Source organism: Corvus brachyrhynchos, unplaced genomic scaffold (genome assembly GCF_000691975.1).
Source record: "Corvus brachyrhynchos isolate BGI_N302 unplaced genomic scaffold, ASM69197v1 scaffold80, whole genome shotgun sequence".
In the NCBI taxonomy this organism is placed as follows: domain Eukaryota; kingdom Metazoa; phylum Chordata; class Aves; order Passeriformes; family Corvidae; genus Corvus; species Corvus brachyrhynchos.
The window spans coordinates 5,870,932-5,887,471 of NW_008236769.1; the positions used below are offsets into that span (position 1 = coordinate 5,870,932).

The 16,540-nt window shown below is 35.8% G+C and overlaps 1 protein-coding gene across 5 annotated transcripts in view; it reads left to right on the forward strand.

The window, feature by feature from the left end:
* Positions 1-3,493: 3,493 nt before the first annotated feature.
* Positions 3,494-16,540, forward strand: part of RAB28 (RAB28, member RAS oncogene family) — a 57,991-nt gene continuing 44,944 nt past the window's right edge. For all 5 annotated transcript variants that reach the window (XR_001859790.1, XR_001859792.1, XR_001859791.1 and 2 more), the window contains exons 1-3: positions 3,494-3,613; positions 6,928-7,024; positions 12,181-12,269. Coding sequence is in view for 2 of the 5 variants with exons in the window: in XM_017727612.1 (XP_017583101.1) it covers positions 3,509-3,613; positions 6,928-7,024; positions 12,181-12,269 (291 nt within the window). In the remaining 3 variants the exon portion in view is untranslated. The remainder of the gene's footprint in view (positions 3,614-6,927; positions 7,025-12,180; positions 12,270-16,540) is intronic.

Consider the following 16,540-nt stretch of genomic DNA (forward strand, 5'->3'; position numbering starts at 1 on the left):
CCCCTGGGCTCCAGGCCCTGCACGGGAGACGCGGGCTTCCCGCCGGTATCCGCGCCGTGCCCGGCAGCCAGACCCTCTGACGGGGCTTCCGCACCCGAGGAGGCATCGTCAACAAATAGACGTACACGACTGTAATCCAATTTTCTTGAGCCGTAAGAAAAGGAGCGGCGAATAACGTAACTCCTGTGGTGCTGACGGAGTTTCCTTCTGATCCCCGTGCGCTGCTGATGGCGCGCTGGAGGCAGGAGTTCCTTGGCTGGAGTCGCTGGAATAGCCCAAAGTTCTCGGTGGCTGCAGTGCCCCGGGCGCGGAGGGCTCGGGCCGGGCTGGAGCACGTGGATTCGCGGCTCCCCTCGAAAGGACGAGCAGGGAAGGTCGCTTAGAAGGGTCTGCAGGTGCCCTTCGTTTTGGATGCAGAGCTACCAACCTCCCGAGCTGGACAGAACAGTTTGCATCTAGCGGAGTTAGTATTCCAGAGTTTGAAAAGGCACTGCTGGGTCCATTTAGTTTTCGTTTGTAACTTTTATGATTTTGGTTTTTTTCCCCTATCTATAATCACCATAATGAAATCCTGTTTATAAAAGTTTATTTTTCAACAATAATCAGACAATAAAACAATCAAACAATAATCCAACAAATTTCTCTTTATGAAAGAGAAGTTTTGAGAAGGAGAGACCAAAGAAGGCAAAAGAGGGGCTGCTTTCTTAACCATTAAAGTAGTAACTGATCTTAACTATACACTTGAACATATCTATTGTCATATGGAGCCCAAATAATTTTGTGAGATACACTTAAATTTATTGTGTGCTTGAAGTATGCAGTTTTTTTCCTCTGTCGTTTACTTCTGAAATTATAGGGAGAAGAAATTCTGCCTGACTCACAGTTCATATGAAAAGTTTAAATGAATATTTAAATGAACTGCCTTAAATTAATAGGAATAAGCTCTTAGTGAGAGTACATGTGGTTTTGCTCACTTATTCAGAGCTCTATGAAGAAACAAAACATTTTTTTATGTTTCCAGCAATTCTAAGCCCAGTCTGAAGTGGTATTGTGTTCATCTGAGTCAGTAGATGGGCAATTCCAACCAGCTGTGTGATGAGAGCATAATAAATGCACAGAATTGACAGCTGAAGTGCTGCTTCACTGGTAGCATTTCCCAGGAGTTTTTAATTAAAACTGAAGAGTCCTTTCACTACTGCTGTTGAGCAGCTTGTGGCAAGCCCTCTCGCCAAACGTGGGCTTTCAAGCGTTCTTGAGTTTTGATGTATATTCCTGGTGGTTCCTACCTCTCTCACAGGAGCTGCCACTCACTGCATCTCCTGCTGACTCTGGGAATCTCATGCTTCCAGGGCAGGTTATTGAGCATGAACAGCAGCAGTACTCTGGTGGGCTGCTTTTCCTCCTGTCCCCCCTAGATGATGCTGTAATAGAGGCTCCTTCGTGCCATCCCAATGGCCTGGCAGCACACACATGACATAACAGATTTGTTGTAAGGTCTTGTAAAAACAGAGAAGCAATTGGGTCATGGAATGGGAAGATAAAATGTACCTAGTGCTATTTCAAGCACCTCAGAAGTCTAAATTGTTGAGGTTCCTCTCTTTTGTTGGCTACTTGTTCTGCTTACTTGTTAAAACGTGTATGTCTATGTGTTTTCAACTCTAAATTGCCTGGCTTGCACATCTGGATTGTAGCTGGTCTTTCCACACATGCATACTTAAAATCTCTTTTACTGTGCAAGGTGTTAGTTTTTCTCTTCCTCTGTCACTCTGGGATCATGAGACTGGAGGAGTGTAGAAAATGATGGGATATGTCTGGAATACTGTATCTTGTGTTTAGTATGAGGTGTTCACATTTGACTTCTGTCTTTTGCCCCCTCTTAAAAAGAAAAAAAAATTGTTGTTGTGGGTCAGGTGGAAACTTGCTTTCTGTTTTCCTCATCTATTGCTTAGAAGCAATGTGACTCTGGTCTTGTGCAAGGATTAGTGGCAGCTTAAAAACAAATCAGTGTCAGTTCAAGCTAAGGGTAGTATTTGTACTTACCCTAGCAAGGAATTACTCTATCTGTGAGGCAAGGGGGGGAGGCTGTGCTTCTAGTCATTTGTTTTGAGGTGATTGAATGGATAATTGGAGACCTAGAATTTTAAGGGTAGCAATAAGCACTGCCAGAGCAAACTCAAGTAGAGAAGAGTAAAAATGGAAGAAAGCATAAGAGAAGTGAGACAGAGCAGAATCTGTAAAACTCTTAGAATAAAATAGAGATGGTAAGGTAATGGTGAACTGTGAAAAAGAAAATTGAGGGAAGCAAGACTGGTTAGTCAGAAGATAATAGAGAATGATTTTAATGAACTAGACAAACTAAGAAAATCTAAAAAGCAATCAGAAGTGGGGACAATGTGAGATGAAAATAAACAGCAATTATTAATAGCAGTTGGCTCTTTGATTTTGTGTATAGGAAGGGCACGTATAGACACAGCAGCCTTACATGTCTAAGTTTTAAATCAGCCCTCTCTTCCTGAGCCGAAATGATTTTCCATTAAAATAAACCAGCATTACTAGTATGGATTGAAAAAAAAATGTTATGATCCAAGTATTTCTACTCTTTTTGTGCACAGATTGGCTTAATACTGAAATATACAAGGATGCTGATTTGAGGTAGAATGCTATGATTTGCTACTGTTGAAAAATGTTTTGGGCCTGTGGAAGCAAATCCTGGAGCTATTCATGGGAAGGGAGGTCCTGAAAAATAGGTGTGCCGAGGTTCTGTTTATTTGCTATCTGTTGTAGCTGGGACTGAAGTGTGGTAGCAGAAACAGCCTACCTTTTCCTTCTGTTAACAATGGATGATGAAAATGAAAGAATGAATGCTCAAGCTGGTATGGGAGTTTGCAGGAGCTAAAACAGGCTGGCATAAAAAGTAGTGTCCTGCTTACTTTAGGGTTTTTTAGGATACCAGATTTTTAAGCATTGTGGCAATTCTGAATTGTCTTGTTACAGTCGGGCTCAAAAACTTCATCGATGGTGACAAAAATATTGTTATCACTGTTGAGTCTTGCAAATGGAAAATTGAATGAAGTGTGCTGTGCTGATTGGCCCAGCTGCATCAAATAGATCTACGTCAAATGTCAAGAAGTTATGATAATTTTCACTTTTTCAGTGAACAAAGTTGCATCAGTAGTTAGGAGTGGGATGGAAGGACATCAGCTTGGACAGCTGTGTGTTTTTATGGCAGTTAAAGCATTTCATTATTTAGCCTAGTGTTTGTTTTTATTTTGTTTGTCCTAAAATTTTTGCCACTCGGATAGGACATAACTGAGGGATGGGTGTAGCTGTGCATGGATAATGGCATTGACGTTCTAGAAGGGAGTGAGGGAAGGGATAGAGACGTGGTTTTTTGGAAAGTGGATTTTCAATTAGTGGCTGAAGTTTGTACATTGGTGCAAATTCATGGCTTCAGAACTATGTGCTTGCATCTAATTGAATTTTGGGTTTAGTTTTCTTTCTTCCAACTATGATATTACACTTTATCACTGCTTTCTCAAAACTTTATTCTGTAGGACTTTACTCAAAGAGTTGTCATTGGTGGGGTTTTCTCTACAAGTTTCTGGTTGCCCTGGTGAGTAGTCATTTTCAGAGATGGCTATCATTGCTTGTTCTGTTTGACTTTCAATTTACTTCAATTTATTGATTTTTCAGTTTATTTCATAGATATTGTTTGATTTTTTTCCTATTTACTCATTATGTAGGCCTTTAGGAACAGCATGTCAGCAGTTCATACCGAATTATTGACATTGAAAAACAGAAGTGAGAAACTGTCATGCCTTTCATGTAAGGTTGAATTCCGTCTTTGCTTCTTTCAAAAACACCTTGCCAAATATCCTATTGTAATTTGCGCTTAGAATACTGTATTTTTTTTTTTTTTACTGCTATCTTGGTTGCTGTACGTTAGCACCCAAAGATGTTTTCTTGTCTGAAAGGAGGGGCTTTTTAACACCAGCCTTCAATAGTGTATTGATATTTAGAATAGGATGTCGACCTTCACTTTGAAGTATTTAAGGCAAGTGTATGAACCTTCCAAACTGATGGAATTTTAGCTGGAAATTCTGCCCTGCAAGCTGGTGTCCTGGTTGTCTTGGTAGAGGGGCAAAGGAACAAGGCCTTTGTGCTATCGTACTGTTCTCTGACCCCAACATTAAGGGGTGGAATTGTATGGAACGCAACCTTTCTAAAAAACAATCACTGATTACTTATTTATTTTTACAACTAAAGTTCTACTGAACCATTATTTAACTTCCATTATTTCTTATATAGATTATATTCAACATATCCTCTCAGTTAAAACTGTTGAGCAAAATCTTTTATGGCAAGCATGGCAGTGAACACTTCTGGGATTTGAAGGGAGTATTTGCATTGTAAAGGTACTTGAATATGCATTGACATAACTTCTTTGTTTATTGTTGTAAAGAAGTTTGGACTGTTGCTCTTAGCATTTTGTGGATAAATGCTTGTTTTGTGAATAAATAGAGGACCCTAGACTGGTAATCCAACACCTTCCTTGAGCTCTAACATTTATTAGGAAAAAATTTAAAAGGGAGTTAGTCAATGATTTTGTGCTATAAATTCCTTTGCATTCAAGAGCACAGTAGAGAAAAACTGTTTAAGTGGACTTTGCCATGCTGTTGATTACTTCCTGCTCTTACAGGTTGGCTGTTAATTGAATGTATATCATTTATTTTTACTAACACCTGTAGAAGTCCTCAGGGAACACTGAGTATAATGGAATGATAAACTAATATTTACTGAGCCTTTAAAACAAGAAGGGAGTGGTTACTTATTTAATGAGGATCTAAATTAGTGTGTTGAAGAATATAGAATTTGATGATATAGTCAAATGATCCTTGTACCTGTACTCTAGGCTCTAGTTACTTTTCCAAAAAGGTACATTTCAAGAAGACTGAATGGTGTATTCATGCAGCCATCTTGTTCTCATCTACATCTTTAAGGTCATGACAGATTAAAGATAATGTCTTTGTAATCTTGACATGCTAACTGTTGGGATTAAATGAATCAGTTCTACTGACTCTTCAATACTGCAGTCTGAATCTGTATTGAATTTTATTTTGTGTATGTTGTTAGTATTACTGTCACATAGCTGAAGTACGATTCATCCTGAGGCACGATGAATCTTCTCACGATTCATCCTCTGTGGTCTTCCCCCTTTCCACAGTGATATAAATATATAAGCATACTTATGCTATTTCTAGTTTACTTGCTTTTTTCCCCATTTGTTTATTTATTTTTAATCCTCTTGGGGCTTGAGTTCAGTGAAGTAAATGAAAATGTTGCCATAAGCTGTAACTGATTTATTGGATTGTTTCCTAAACATATCTTCTGATATCATATAATTCATTATATATATGGGAGTGATAGGAATATAAATATGATATAGAAACATGAAAACAGTAAATCTCGTTTTATTTACTTAAAAGCAAATTTAATAGTTGAATAAATGTTTGCCTATTCATACTAGAGCTTTAATGCTGGAGCTCTGGTGATCATGTTTTAATGCAAAAAAAAAGTTTGTACATTCGACATCATTAGCCTAATTTAGATCTTTGTTATAACCTTCTGTTCATAGACCTTGCCTATTCTCATATCTCAGAACTGTTGGCATTATTTTGCTCTTGCATTTTTGACTTAATGTGCTCTTAACAGCAATTTCTGGTAACAGTTGGAGTAACTCATCTCTTCAGGTCTTGATGAATGGAAAACTGGCAAGAAAAAGCCCTTCTGGCCCGTTTTGAGTTTTCTCAGACAGTGTAAGGGTTTTGTTAGCCTCTTAGTATTTTTCCTTCTCTAAATAGGTAAATAAATATTTAGATTATTTTTTTCTGTAGTTAATTTGTATTTATATTTACAAATGTCATGTCAACAAGAGATTTTTAAGTGTACACTATTTTGATGTGGGTTGTATTTTATAATTTTTAATATTTAGTGTTAATTTTTTTCACAATACAAATTTCCATATTGTTTATGATTGTACCACTGTTTTCTCCTTTTCTGTTTTGTGGGCTTTTTGTGTTCTTTCCTTTTCTACTCCCACCCACCTTTTTTTTTTTTAATTTTTGTCTTGAATGGAGACCTTAAATTGCCACAAAATTGTTACTGACAGAATATAAATGCCTTGCTTCAGTAGTTAATCTAGGTTAGTTTTGTATCTTTTTAGCAGTATATAGTAAAAGCTTATTGTTATGTCAACAATGTATTGGTTTGCTTTCATAAATCCACAAAATACGAACTGAAGAAATAAGTTTTCAAAGTTCTGCTGAAAGGAATGATTCTTTAAATATGCATTCTTATATGAGTTCAGCTTTTTTTTCTGTGTGCAAGAAAGTACCCTTCCCATCGCAGAGTTCCTGTAATCCCTGATCCTGAAACTGATGTACAGAGGCAGAAATCTTGGCACAGTTAGGAGCCCCCTGCGGGATTCTGCACTGTGCAGATCTCTATTCCCTCCCAGAAAGAGGTCTGGGATCATGGTGTTCTTTACTAGGGGAGGACCCTTGTTTTGGAAATGAATGCTTTTTAAAAGTGCTAAGATCTTCAGGTACAGATAGTGCCACTTAGATTTGTGTCAGTTTGAGCATACTAATGATACCTTATGAAAATCTGTGTAACATTTTGTTATAGGACTGTTACAGTATTTTTGAAATCAAAGCAAATACGCACCTTGCTTCTTTTTGCATAAATTAGTAGCCTTTGCCACCTCCTGTTATTATGTTGAAACTGACTGGAGTGCTTGTCAATCCAAGTCCATGAACACTGTTAGCATTCATTGATTTAAAAAGTGCTTAACTGTATTTCATACTTCTGGGTTAACATAAAGTTTATTGCTGTTTAAAATGACAATTTGATACTGTTCTGTTTTAGACATCCTTAGCTACACGTTTTGCTCAAGAAACATTTGGAAAACAGTACAAACAAACCATAGGACTGGACTTCTTCTTGAAAAGGATATTATTGCCAGGTAAGAGAATAAAAACTAACACTGAAAGGTTGGGTGGCAGCAAGACTTGCAGAAACAGATTTGTCAGAGTAATGTGTACTAAATAAGGTTAGTGCAGTGATTTTTATGGCAAAGTAAATTAGGTTGTTCAGAGAATATTTTGTTTGTACATTTTTGCCAGGTGACAAAGAGTTATGCATTTTCAACTTACGTCTCTAAGTAAAGCACTGAATTCAAATAAAAGGAATGCTATCTATATTGATGAATTTTATTATCCCTGCTTGAGTGCACTCACTTTCCATGTGGTTAGTGTAACACACAACAATGAAATGGAACTTTAAACATATTAATTGAAAAAGTATATGTATTTTGAAAGAAATATATATGTTTTTAAATGAAATACACAATTCATATTTGAGTTGTGTGAGAGAAACATAATGCAGCTATGGACTCACAGTGGTCTAATATGCGAATGCTGTTTTATGCAAGGCAGCATGAAATTGCTGGTATTTAATAGACCACTAAAATTTAGGGTCCCTTGGCACTCATAAAAATACAGTTTGAGCATTCAAGATGTTTCACTTCACGACAGGAAAGAAACTATTTAGATGCCAGTTGCAGCACACTGTGTGGAAAATGCAAAGAAATAATTAAAAAAGAATAATTGCTGGTTAAGTTTGTCTCTGAACAATTGGGGTTTAAAATATGTCTTTTCACTGACTTTTGTGTGCTCATATTCTAAATATGCAAGTATATAATTAAAAACATTTACTTCTGGATTCAGAAATCAGAAGTTAGAAAAAGTATATGTAATTATTAAAAGCTGTAGTGAGATTTGATAAAGTTGATGCAGGTTCTATAGTTCTGTCTTCTCCTTGTGAAGGGTGGGGAGGGAAGCAAACCCAGAAATTAAGCATTTTATCTGTAACCTGAAGTTATTAGAAAATATATGCAGTTCTTTAACTTTTTTTAAAAATATATATTGCAAATAATTTCTTCATTATGTTTATATATTTTCTTAAGTGAAACAGAATAATCTTTTCACACTACTTCTGTGTTCACTGTTATGGTTAGGCCATTTTGCTGTACTTTTTTAGTATCTGGTGAGTGATAAAGTACCAAATTCCAGTGCTTATTTCTCCATAAAATCAACAGAATAATTTTTTTATTGTCCTGCTCATACCTCTAAAAATACCAGTGTGCATAATACTTAACAGCAGTACTTGCAAGTGGAATGTGTACACAAATCATGCAGTGTGCATGCTGAGAACTTGTACTTTGCAAATTTTTTTCCAGCTGTTAAGCATACAGAAGCTACTAGTACATTGCTGGGATTCTAAATATTCTTGTTGAGTAGAAAATTTGGAAAATTATCAACTATTGCTTCATTCATTTTTGTTCATAGTTTATTTTGTGTGTGAATTTCATTCATTCATAGTTTATTTTGTAATAAAATCAGAATGCAGGTAAAAATAGCACCAAAAAGTCTGTACATCTGTTTTCCTCAAAACAGTAGCATTAGTATTCATATTCAGGAAGAAACATTTTTCTGTAGGTTGTCATTCTGGTTTTGCCTATGCCTATATATGTGTTTAGGTATATATGGCTCTCTGTTTTATAGGTAAACTGGACTAGTTGTGGGAAGTGAGAGGGAGGGAGGTAGCATTTCTAAATACTGGAATGGGAAACGTTACTTTAGTAAGTGCATTTTTCTAATTTCTTGATTATTTCTGGGTTTGCAGAGCTGCTGTGTTTACTCGAAAGGTTAATTCATACCACTGCACAGAAATTATGTGTGTATCAGTAGGAAAAAAAGACTCAATTTCACTTATTCAGTAGGAGAATTGATGAATAACTATGGTTCAGTAGTTGATTTTTTTCTTCTTCAACATAAACAAAGATTCCAGAAGTTAAAATTATGGGTTTCTAGAATTGCACAGTTTACATTAGGCCACATTGAAATACATTACAACTTATAAAATAAAGTACTGTTTTTCTGGGGTTTTTTTATTTTTTAAGATAAAAGTGGCATTTGTCTCCAGTTGTTTTAGTAACTAATGCAGTTTTGCAGTGAAAATATTAAATACTTTACATTGTAAAATAGAGTTTAATACAAATCAGAAATCCTTTGATAAATTTTGAACAATGTGACTTTCAGTGTTCAACATGAAAAATTCACCTCATGCAGTTTGTTCAAAATACTTTTTTTAAAGTGCAAATCGGTTTCATCATATTTATTGATGCAGAATCTTGTATAGTCTGGATGCAACCATGGTGTAGATTTTAGTGCTTAAATAGTGTATCTGTTAGTCAGAGAGTCTGCTGATAGAGACTCTTAAGAGCCATAGTTGTATACTTTTTGGGAGGTTGTGGGTGCAGTTCAGTAAACAGGATTCTTCTGTTAAAAGGATTTTTTTAAAAGTCATTGGTGTAAAAAGTGGTCAGACTTGTGTTTTTAGTTCCATCTTGACTGTGCAGCGCTTCAAATAAGGTTAACCAGTGCACCAAGTGTCCTCCTGCAGGGTCAGTGCTGCAGCAGCCCAGTGGCTTCAGTTCATACCAGAAGCAGTCTACACACCCGCGCTGGGCTGCCTCGTGTATTTCAGCTTTACACTTGTGTGCATTTTCTACAGACAAAAGAGGAGCTGGAGTTTTCTTGTTCCTTATCAGTGTATTCCATGTTATTTTGATGGGATTCTTCAGTTATTTTTATTGGTGTATTAAGACTGTTTCTAAGAACTGTCTTATGCTTTTTTTTTTTGTTTTGTTGTATGTTTGTATGTTCCTGTTAAATTGAAAAAATAAAAGATTTCAAACTTTGTGCAGAAAACTGTATGTGCTACTATCAGAGTTGTTAATTAAACACTTGCTAGGTAAATTGCCTGCAGTTTTTCTTTTTGTCAGAATAATCCTAACATCCTTCTTTCTCCCCCAGAATCAATCTGAGCACAAAGCAAATATTACAGAACCTAATTGAAATAAAAGGGAAAATGAAGCATTTTGCACAGGAGATGATCAGTATGAATTTCATAGTTAGTGAGGTCCTAATTAAGGAGGAGTTCACTTTAAATGAACATACCAATCTTTTTTTTTCCCCTGTTTCTTTTTTCTGTTGTTAATGAAGCAGAATAAATAATTTGTAATAGGAGATATTTTAGTTGGACAGTCATAGTTAGACTATTTAATTTAACTTATTGCACTAAAATTTCTCATGTTATTCCATGCAATTATCCAGATACAAAGCCCAGTATGCTGTGCATACTTACTTCCTTAGGAGGAAAAATCAAGTTGAAATTTTTTAGAGCACTTGAACACAAAATTAGGCATCTGAAAATTATTTTGTTTAAAAGTGATAGTATTTATAAAGGGCTTTTTTTTTTCAGAGTAGCTGACATGAATGACATGTGACTTCCAGTAGAATACATAGGGGTAGAATACTGCAGCATGGTGAGCCTTTGAGCCTGCATGGCTTGTTTACCCACTGAGGATGTATAGTCTTTTCAGACTGTGGGTGCATTAGTTTATCCATGCCAGGTGCTTTATGGAAGACTTTCCTGCATTGTTTGCAATCATTTATGTTCTAAGCTTTTAAAATAATTAACTAATTAATACTTACTATATGTGCTATCAAAACAAATAAGCTTTTTGTTGACTATAAAAGGTTGCCTTTATTGAATTGGAGTGTTTATGATGTGTTTTCTAAGCTCTCCATGAAATCCTCTTACTATTACATAAAACTCAGTGTAGCTTAATAGTACTGTCTCACATTCATCTCTATATTTTTGAGACCAAGGTAGTAGTTTTGGAAATCTGCTCTTTTAACCAGATTAAAGCAAGGTGCATTATAAAAATAACACCACGAGTAGCATACATTCAGCTGTATAGTTACAATTTGCTGGTTGATTTCACATTTCCATGGAGCACATTCCCTTGTGTAACCAATGCGAGCATGTTAGTTATAAATTTACAGCTCTATGGATCACGTGGTATAAAATCAGAAGTGTCAACTACATAAAGTGGTTGAAGTAAGAATATGTCTTTCTTAGCAACCCAAAATAATGCGTTCGTTTTCACTTGATTTTCAGTTGTTGTGATGTGAAATTTGTTGCATGTTTTTACATCTAGGAGTAAAATTAATAGGCAGTTGTGATTATTTGTGAGTATGTAGAATTGGTATTAACATGTCATGTGAGTTATATGTGGATTAGAAAAAATTTTGTCAGTCCTTAATCTTAGAGTTTGGTGCTCCCAGGTAATCAGTACAGTTCTGAAAACGGCTCTTACCATGCAAAATGTGAGAAATCATACTTTAATATATTTGTATGTACATGGTGACATACCTTTCTGTGTGTATTTTTGATCTGTGAGTTGCTGAGTTGGCTTGCAGAATATGTATGATTTGTAGGATATTAAATACTCTGTATTTTCAGTGATTTTTTTGTTAGTTTTGTTTTTAAAAACCTGCTAACAGTTGCAACATAGCTTAAAAATCATTTAGAGTAGAAAGGAAGGTCTATTCTTGGTGTAGATTCTTCGAAGATGAAATTATGTAAATCATGTCCAATTTAGCTTTGTGCTTTGAAGTGGTGAGTGAAGGAAGTAATCATAGTTTGCACCCTCAACTTAGATGTGTGTCAGTATTTCTATTTTTTTACTCTGTCAAGTATATAATTCTGTAACTGTATACTACTGTTGGTAGTACTGTTGGTAGCATCACTTCCAAAATGAAGTTACCATGAAGATTCTTCTCGCTTCTTGATTGTAAGGAAGATTTGGAGAGGGGCTGAGGAAGGGACACACAGTATGAAATAATGTGGATAAATTGGCATTCATTGTGTTACCTTTCAGTTCCAAGTACCACACTACAGAACGTTCTTTATGAAGTTTTACATGTTTTGTCAGTGGAATATGTTATGTAATTTCTAGTCAGGAGTGTTATACTTTATGCAATTCCAATTATTTTCTGTTAATATTAGATATGTTAATAACTAGCTGTAGTTTTACTGTATGTTAATAATTTAGTTGGACACAAATGACTTTTTTCCCAAATGATACAATAATTTTTGGTTTGATATTTAATTCCTATTTCTTGTATACTTCTTAAAAGCTATTGTTGTTGAATATATTTGTGTCTAAATTTTCCAAGTTACACTATATCTGTATAATTTTTTTTCCAGGAAATTTGAATATTACTCTTCAAGTTTGGGATGTAGGGGGACAAACGATAGGAGGCAAAATGCTGGATAAATATATTTATGGAGCTCAGGTATAGTATAAATGCTGATAATTGTATCTATAGCCATGATATAAAATTAATTGAATCTTTGTTCTTAAAATTATACATACATATATATGGCTTTTAGGTGGTTGTTTAATAAATCTCAAAAATGTTGAATGTCTGTTCAATCTAAACTTAATTGATATTAATACATTAATTTTGGTGTGTAGCTAATTTTTTAGAGTTGACATAAAAAGCAAAGCAAGAGTGTGCATTTATATAACTGAGTAACTCTCGAGAACAGATGGTTGTTTCCAGGCTTTGTGTCTTGAGTTAAGAAAAGCAATCATAGTAAATAGTAAAGGCTGTTTGGATATCCACATGGTAGATAGAGTGGTTGCTTTCAGAACAGCTGCCTCCTGGGGGGAAAAGGTAGAAGGAGGAAATTAAGAACAATCCTACACCATTAAACTCATGCATGCAACTGGGGTTATAAGAGGGCAAACAAAAGGAGACAACAAGGTAGCTAAATATTTTTGCAGACTCCTATTCAGTGGAAATTAATTTTATCTTCAGGTTAACTAAGCAAGTTAAAGTGGATGGTAGGATTAAGAGCTAAGTATTATAACTGTATCTTGAGTCATTTTGAGATTTAGGAGGATGTATTATATATGCCAAACTTCTTAGCATGAGTAATCCTAAAAGGTACTCTGTTCCTTAATTTGTAGTTTGTAATGAGAACAATAGGCATAACATGTGCTATTAGATAATGTTATACAACACAGGAATGGCTAGTGAAAGAGACTGGGATTTATTAGTTAATTGGATAAAGACAAACTTGTCAATGTAACATTTTGTCACTTTCAAAAAAATGTCTGAATGTTTTTAGCTGTTGCATCTGTTTTATAACATATTCTTGTTTTTTAAATAAAAAATGATTTGCTGACCTGTTACAGATATACCAAGCAATAGGAGAAAGTGGCTTCCAAGACAGAGGGAATTTGATTAATCACAAATTGTTGCCATATGCCCAAAGTAAATTTAATGAAGGAAATAAAAGGCTATTAGCTTTGTCTGTATTGAATTTGGTGATAAACGTAGGAGTTTCTTACTAAAAATACCAGGTCAAAAAGTTAATACCAGTGCCCAAAGTGGGTAAACAGTTGATATCAATAACACTAAAGTTTGATTTCTTTTTTCAGTCATTCAGGACACATTAACAAAAAGCTCCTACGTCCAATCTCTTTGTCTTTATCTTCCCCCAGTCCTCATTGTAACCTTAATTTTTTTTTAATGTACTAGTGATTTTTCTCTCCCAGTGTTGGCATGTATTGCCAACGTCTGTAAGAGGCTTCTTATAATCAGAATTGACTTCTAACACACTTTTCTATTGGCTTTGTAACAGTGCCTGTTAAGGACACATAAAACTGTCTTTATTTTCATCTATTCATGAAATGCCATGAATAGTTCGGAAAGGCACTGCTTTCAGCTTATTTCTATGCAGAAGCTTATTTCATGTTGAACATCTGCAGCTTTTTATAAGAAAAGGAAAGGCAAAGTAGAACAAGTTTATAAAGGAAAATCCTTTAAAACATGGATAAAATTTCCTGTGAATGGACAACAAAACAGCAAGAAAGTAATTGAGAAGAGATAGCATGGAGTTGGTGAGGGTAAACTGTACACAGCCAACTTGGTTGCTGTCTGTGGTTAGATGGTTAGCTCTGGAGAGGAGAGCAGTGGATGTCATTTATCATCACTTCAGCAGGGGCTTTGGTATAATCTCCCATAATATTGTTACAATATGTAGAGGTAACAGGTGGAATGAGTGGACCATAAATTGACTGAAAATCTGAATGGACAGCTGGATTTAAAAGTCTATAGCTCAATGTCTTACTGGTACGTGATTATAAGTTTTATTTTTTAAGGGTTGGTACTGTTGTTGTGTCTTTTACTAATTTTTTAACAATGAAACAAAAAATTGTTTGTAAGTTTATGAATAGCGCCAAATTGGAGAGGAATGATCACTGTGCTGGAGGGTGGGGCTGCTACTGAGAGAGACCATGACCAGCTGAAGGAGTGGACCAACAGAAACCTTGTGAGGTTCAGGTGATGACAGATGCCAAGTCCTGCACCTGGTACAGAATAATCTTGTCCAGCTGGGAATCAGCTGGAGAGTGTGCAGTGAAGGGCCACAAAGTTGATTAATGGTCTGGAGCATCTCTCCTATGAGGAAAGGCTGAGAGAGCTGTAACTGTTCAACCTGGAGAATAGAGGGCTAATCAATATATATACATCCATGCAGGAAGGATGCAAGGAAGACTTTTTTCTGTAATGTCTATTGACAGGACCAGAGCAATGGGCACAAACTGAAACAGAGGGGATTCCTTCTGAACATCCAGAAGCACGTTTTCTACTGTGAGGGTGACTGAGAACTAGCCCAAGTTGACCAGAGGGGTTGTAGTGTCTCCATCCTCAGAGATACTTGAAAGCTGTCTGGACATGGCCACTGCTTGAACAGGAGCGTTGAACCAAATGACTTCTAGAGGTCCTTTCCAGCCTCAGTCATTCTGTGAAATGGCTTTGGAGGAAAAAGGTTTTGGATGGGTGTTTTATTGGGGTAAAAACCAGTTGAATCTGAGTTTGCAATGCACCCTTGCAACAGTAAAAGCTAATTGAATACTGAGCTGTGTTAGTAAGAATGAAGTAGTCAAATCAAAGAAAGTGAATATCATGCTGTCTGACATTTTTGAGGCTACATTTGGAGTACTGTGTTCAGTACTCCAAAATTCAGTCTGTGTTCAGTACTCCAAATTCAGTTTAGGGTTCCCCAGTGCAAGAAAGCCTTTAAAATATTGAAATAATTCGGGTGAAGGTTGCTACAAAGAAAGTGTATGTGGCTATGATGTGTAGCACTTAGCATATGTGGTGCAGCTGGGATTTTAAACATCTGGTTTATAAAGTACACAAGCTTACAGATAAAGCAGATGATTTGGATCTGTTGCAGAAATTGTGTTCATCTGTGTATTCTTTAAATCTAAATAATTCAAACTACATGGGTGGAATTGTTTGTAACATACCTACAGTATGCATTGTGCCTTTATTCAGTATTTGCAGATGCCCATAACCTTGTTTAGATTTCTGTCTATTCAATCATTGTGAGATTCAGAAATCATAAGTGGCTGAATTCTTGTTTTTGTGCTCAGAAATCTATGTGTATGGTAGGCCTACTTCTAAAATCCTATGGCCAGCTGGAGATAGAAGTTTCGAGAATCTACAGCAATTGAAAAGATTATGGTCCACAGTTCACCTGATCTTGGTTGAAATTTGATCAGGATATCAAGAAGAGTAAGTGGAGCATCCATCTATACTTCACTGCAAAAATTTGCCACTGGAGGTTTCCTTCTCCCTAATGAGACCTGAATCAATTCTCTAGGATAGATCTTTTTGTTGGGTTATTGCTAAGATGCCATATTTTGATTGAGATCCCCTATTTCTTGTGCCATGTTTAAAAGTAAGAATGGCAGATTTGAGCATGAGAACTTGCATAATTTGCTTGCATGGTTGCAGTTGGAGAAATTGAAGTTCACTTGCTGTTGTGAAGCAGTTGCTTTCCTCCTGCCCATTTTTTCTCTGATGTTGATTATTTAGAACAATGTAATTGCTGCATCCCATCTCGGTAGCTGAATTTCAGTCATGGGGCAGAAGAACCCTGCAAGCTGTGGGGAAAAAAGAGCTCTTTGTTCTTTATAAATAAAAGGTGTTAATAATCAACACTGACTGAAAGCTCTTTAAAACTACCACATTTATCTCAGAATTGAGAGATGCTGAGAGTAATTGTGTAGTCCGTTGCCACAGCTGTACTGATAGACAGTAAATCATTCAATTATGGCAACTTAATCACATGTATCTATCTGAGTGACTATGTCCTCAGTATCAGCAAAGACAGCAGTGGTTAAGTATATGTGGACTGTAAGCTGCTTTCATTTGCAAAAAACTGTTTTCATCTGCACATTTCTGCAACAATTAAGTTGCTCTTTACTAAATTAATATTCTGTGACTAGAAAAAATACTCTAGAATTTTGGCCTGACCTATATTATTAATGAAAACTTGAAAGTTAATTTAGTTTCTTGATGCAAAAGTCAGTCATAAGAAGAGGGTAGCTGAGGATAAATAAAGAAGAAAACGTAAGTTTTTAATTATTGTTTTCTCTAGCTTCCTTTTATTGTGACAAGTCTTGACACAAACTTGACATAAACGCCTCTTAAATTTTGATTATCAGTATGAATATATTGCCTGGTTACAACATTTCCATATTAGC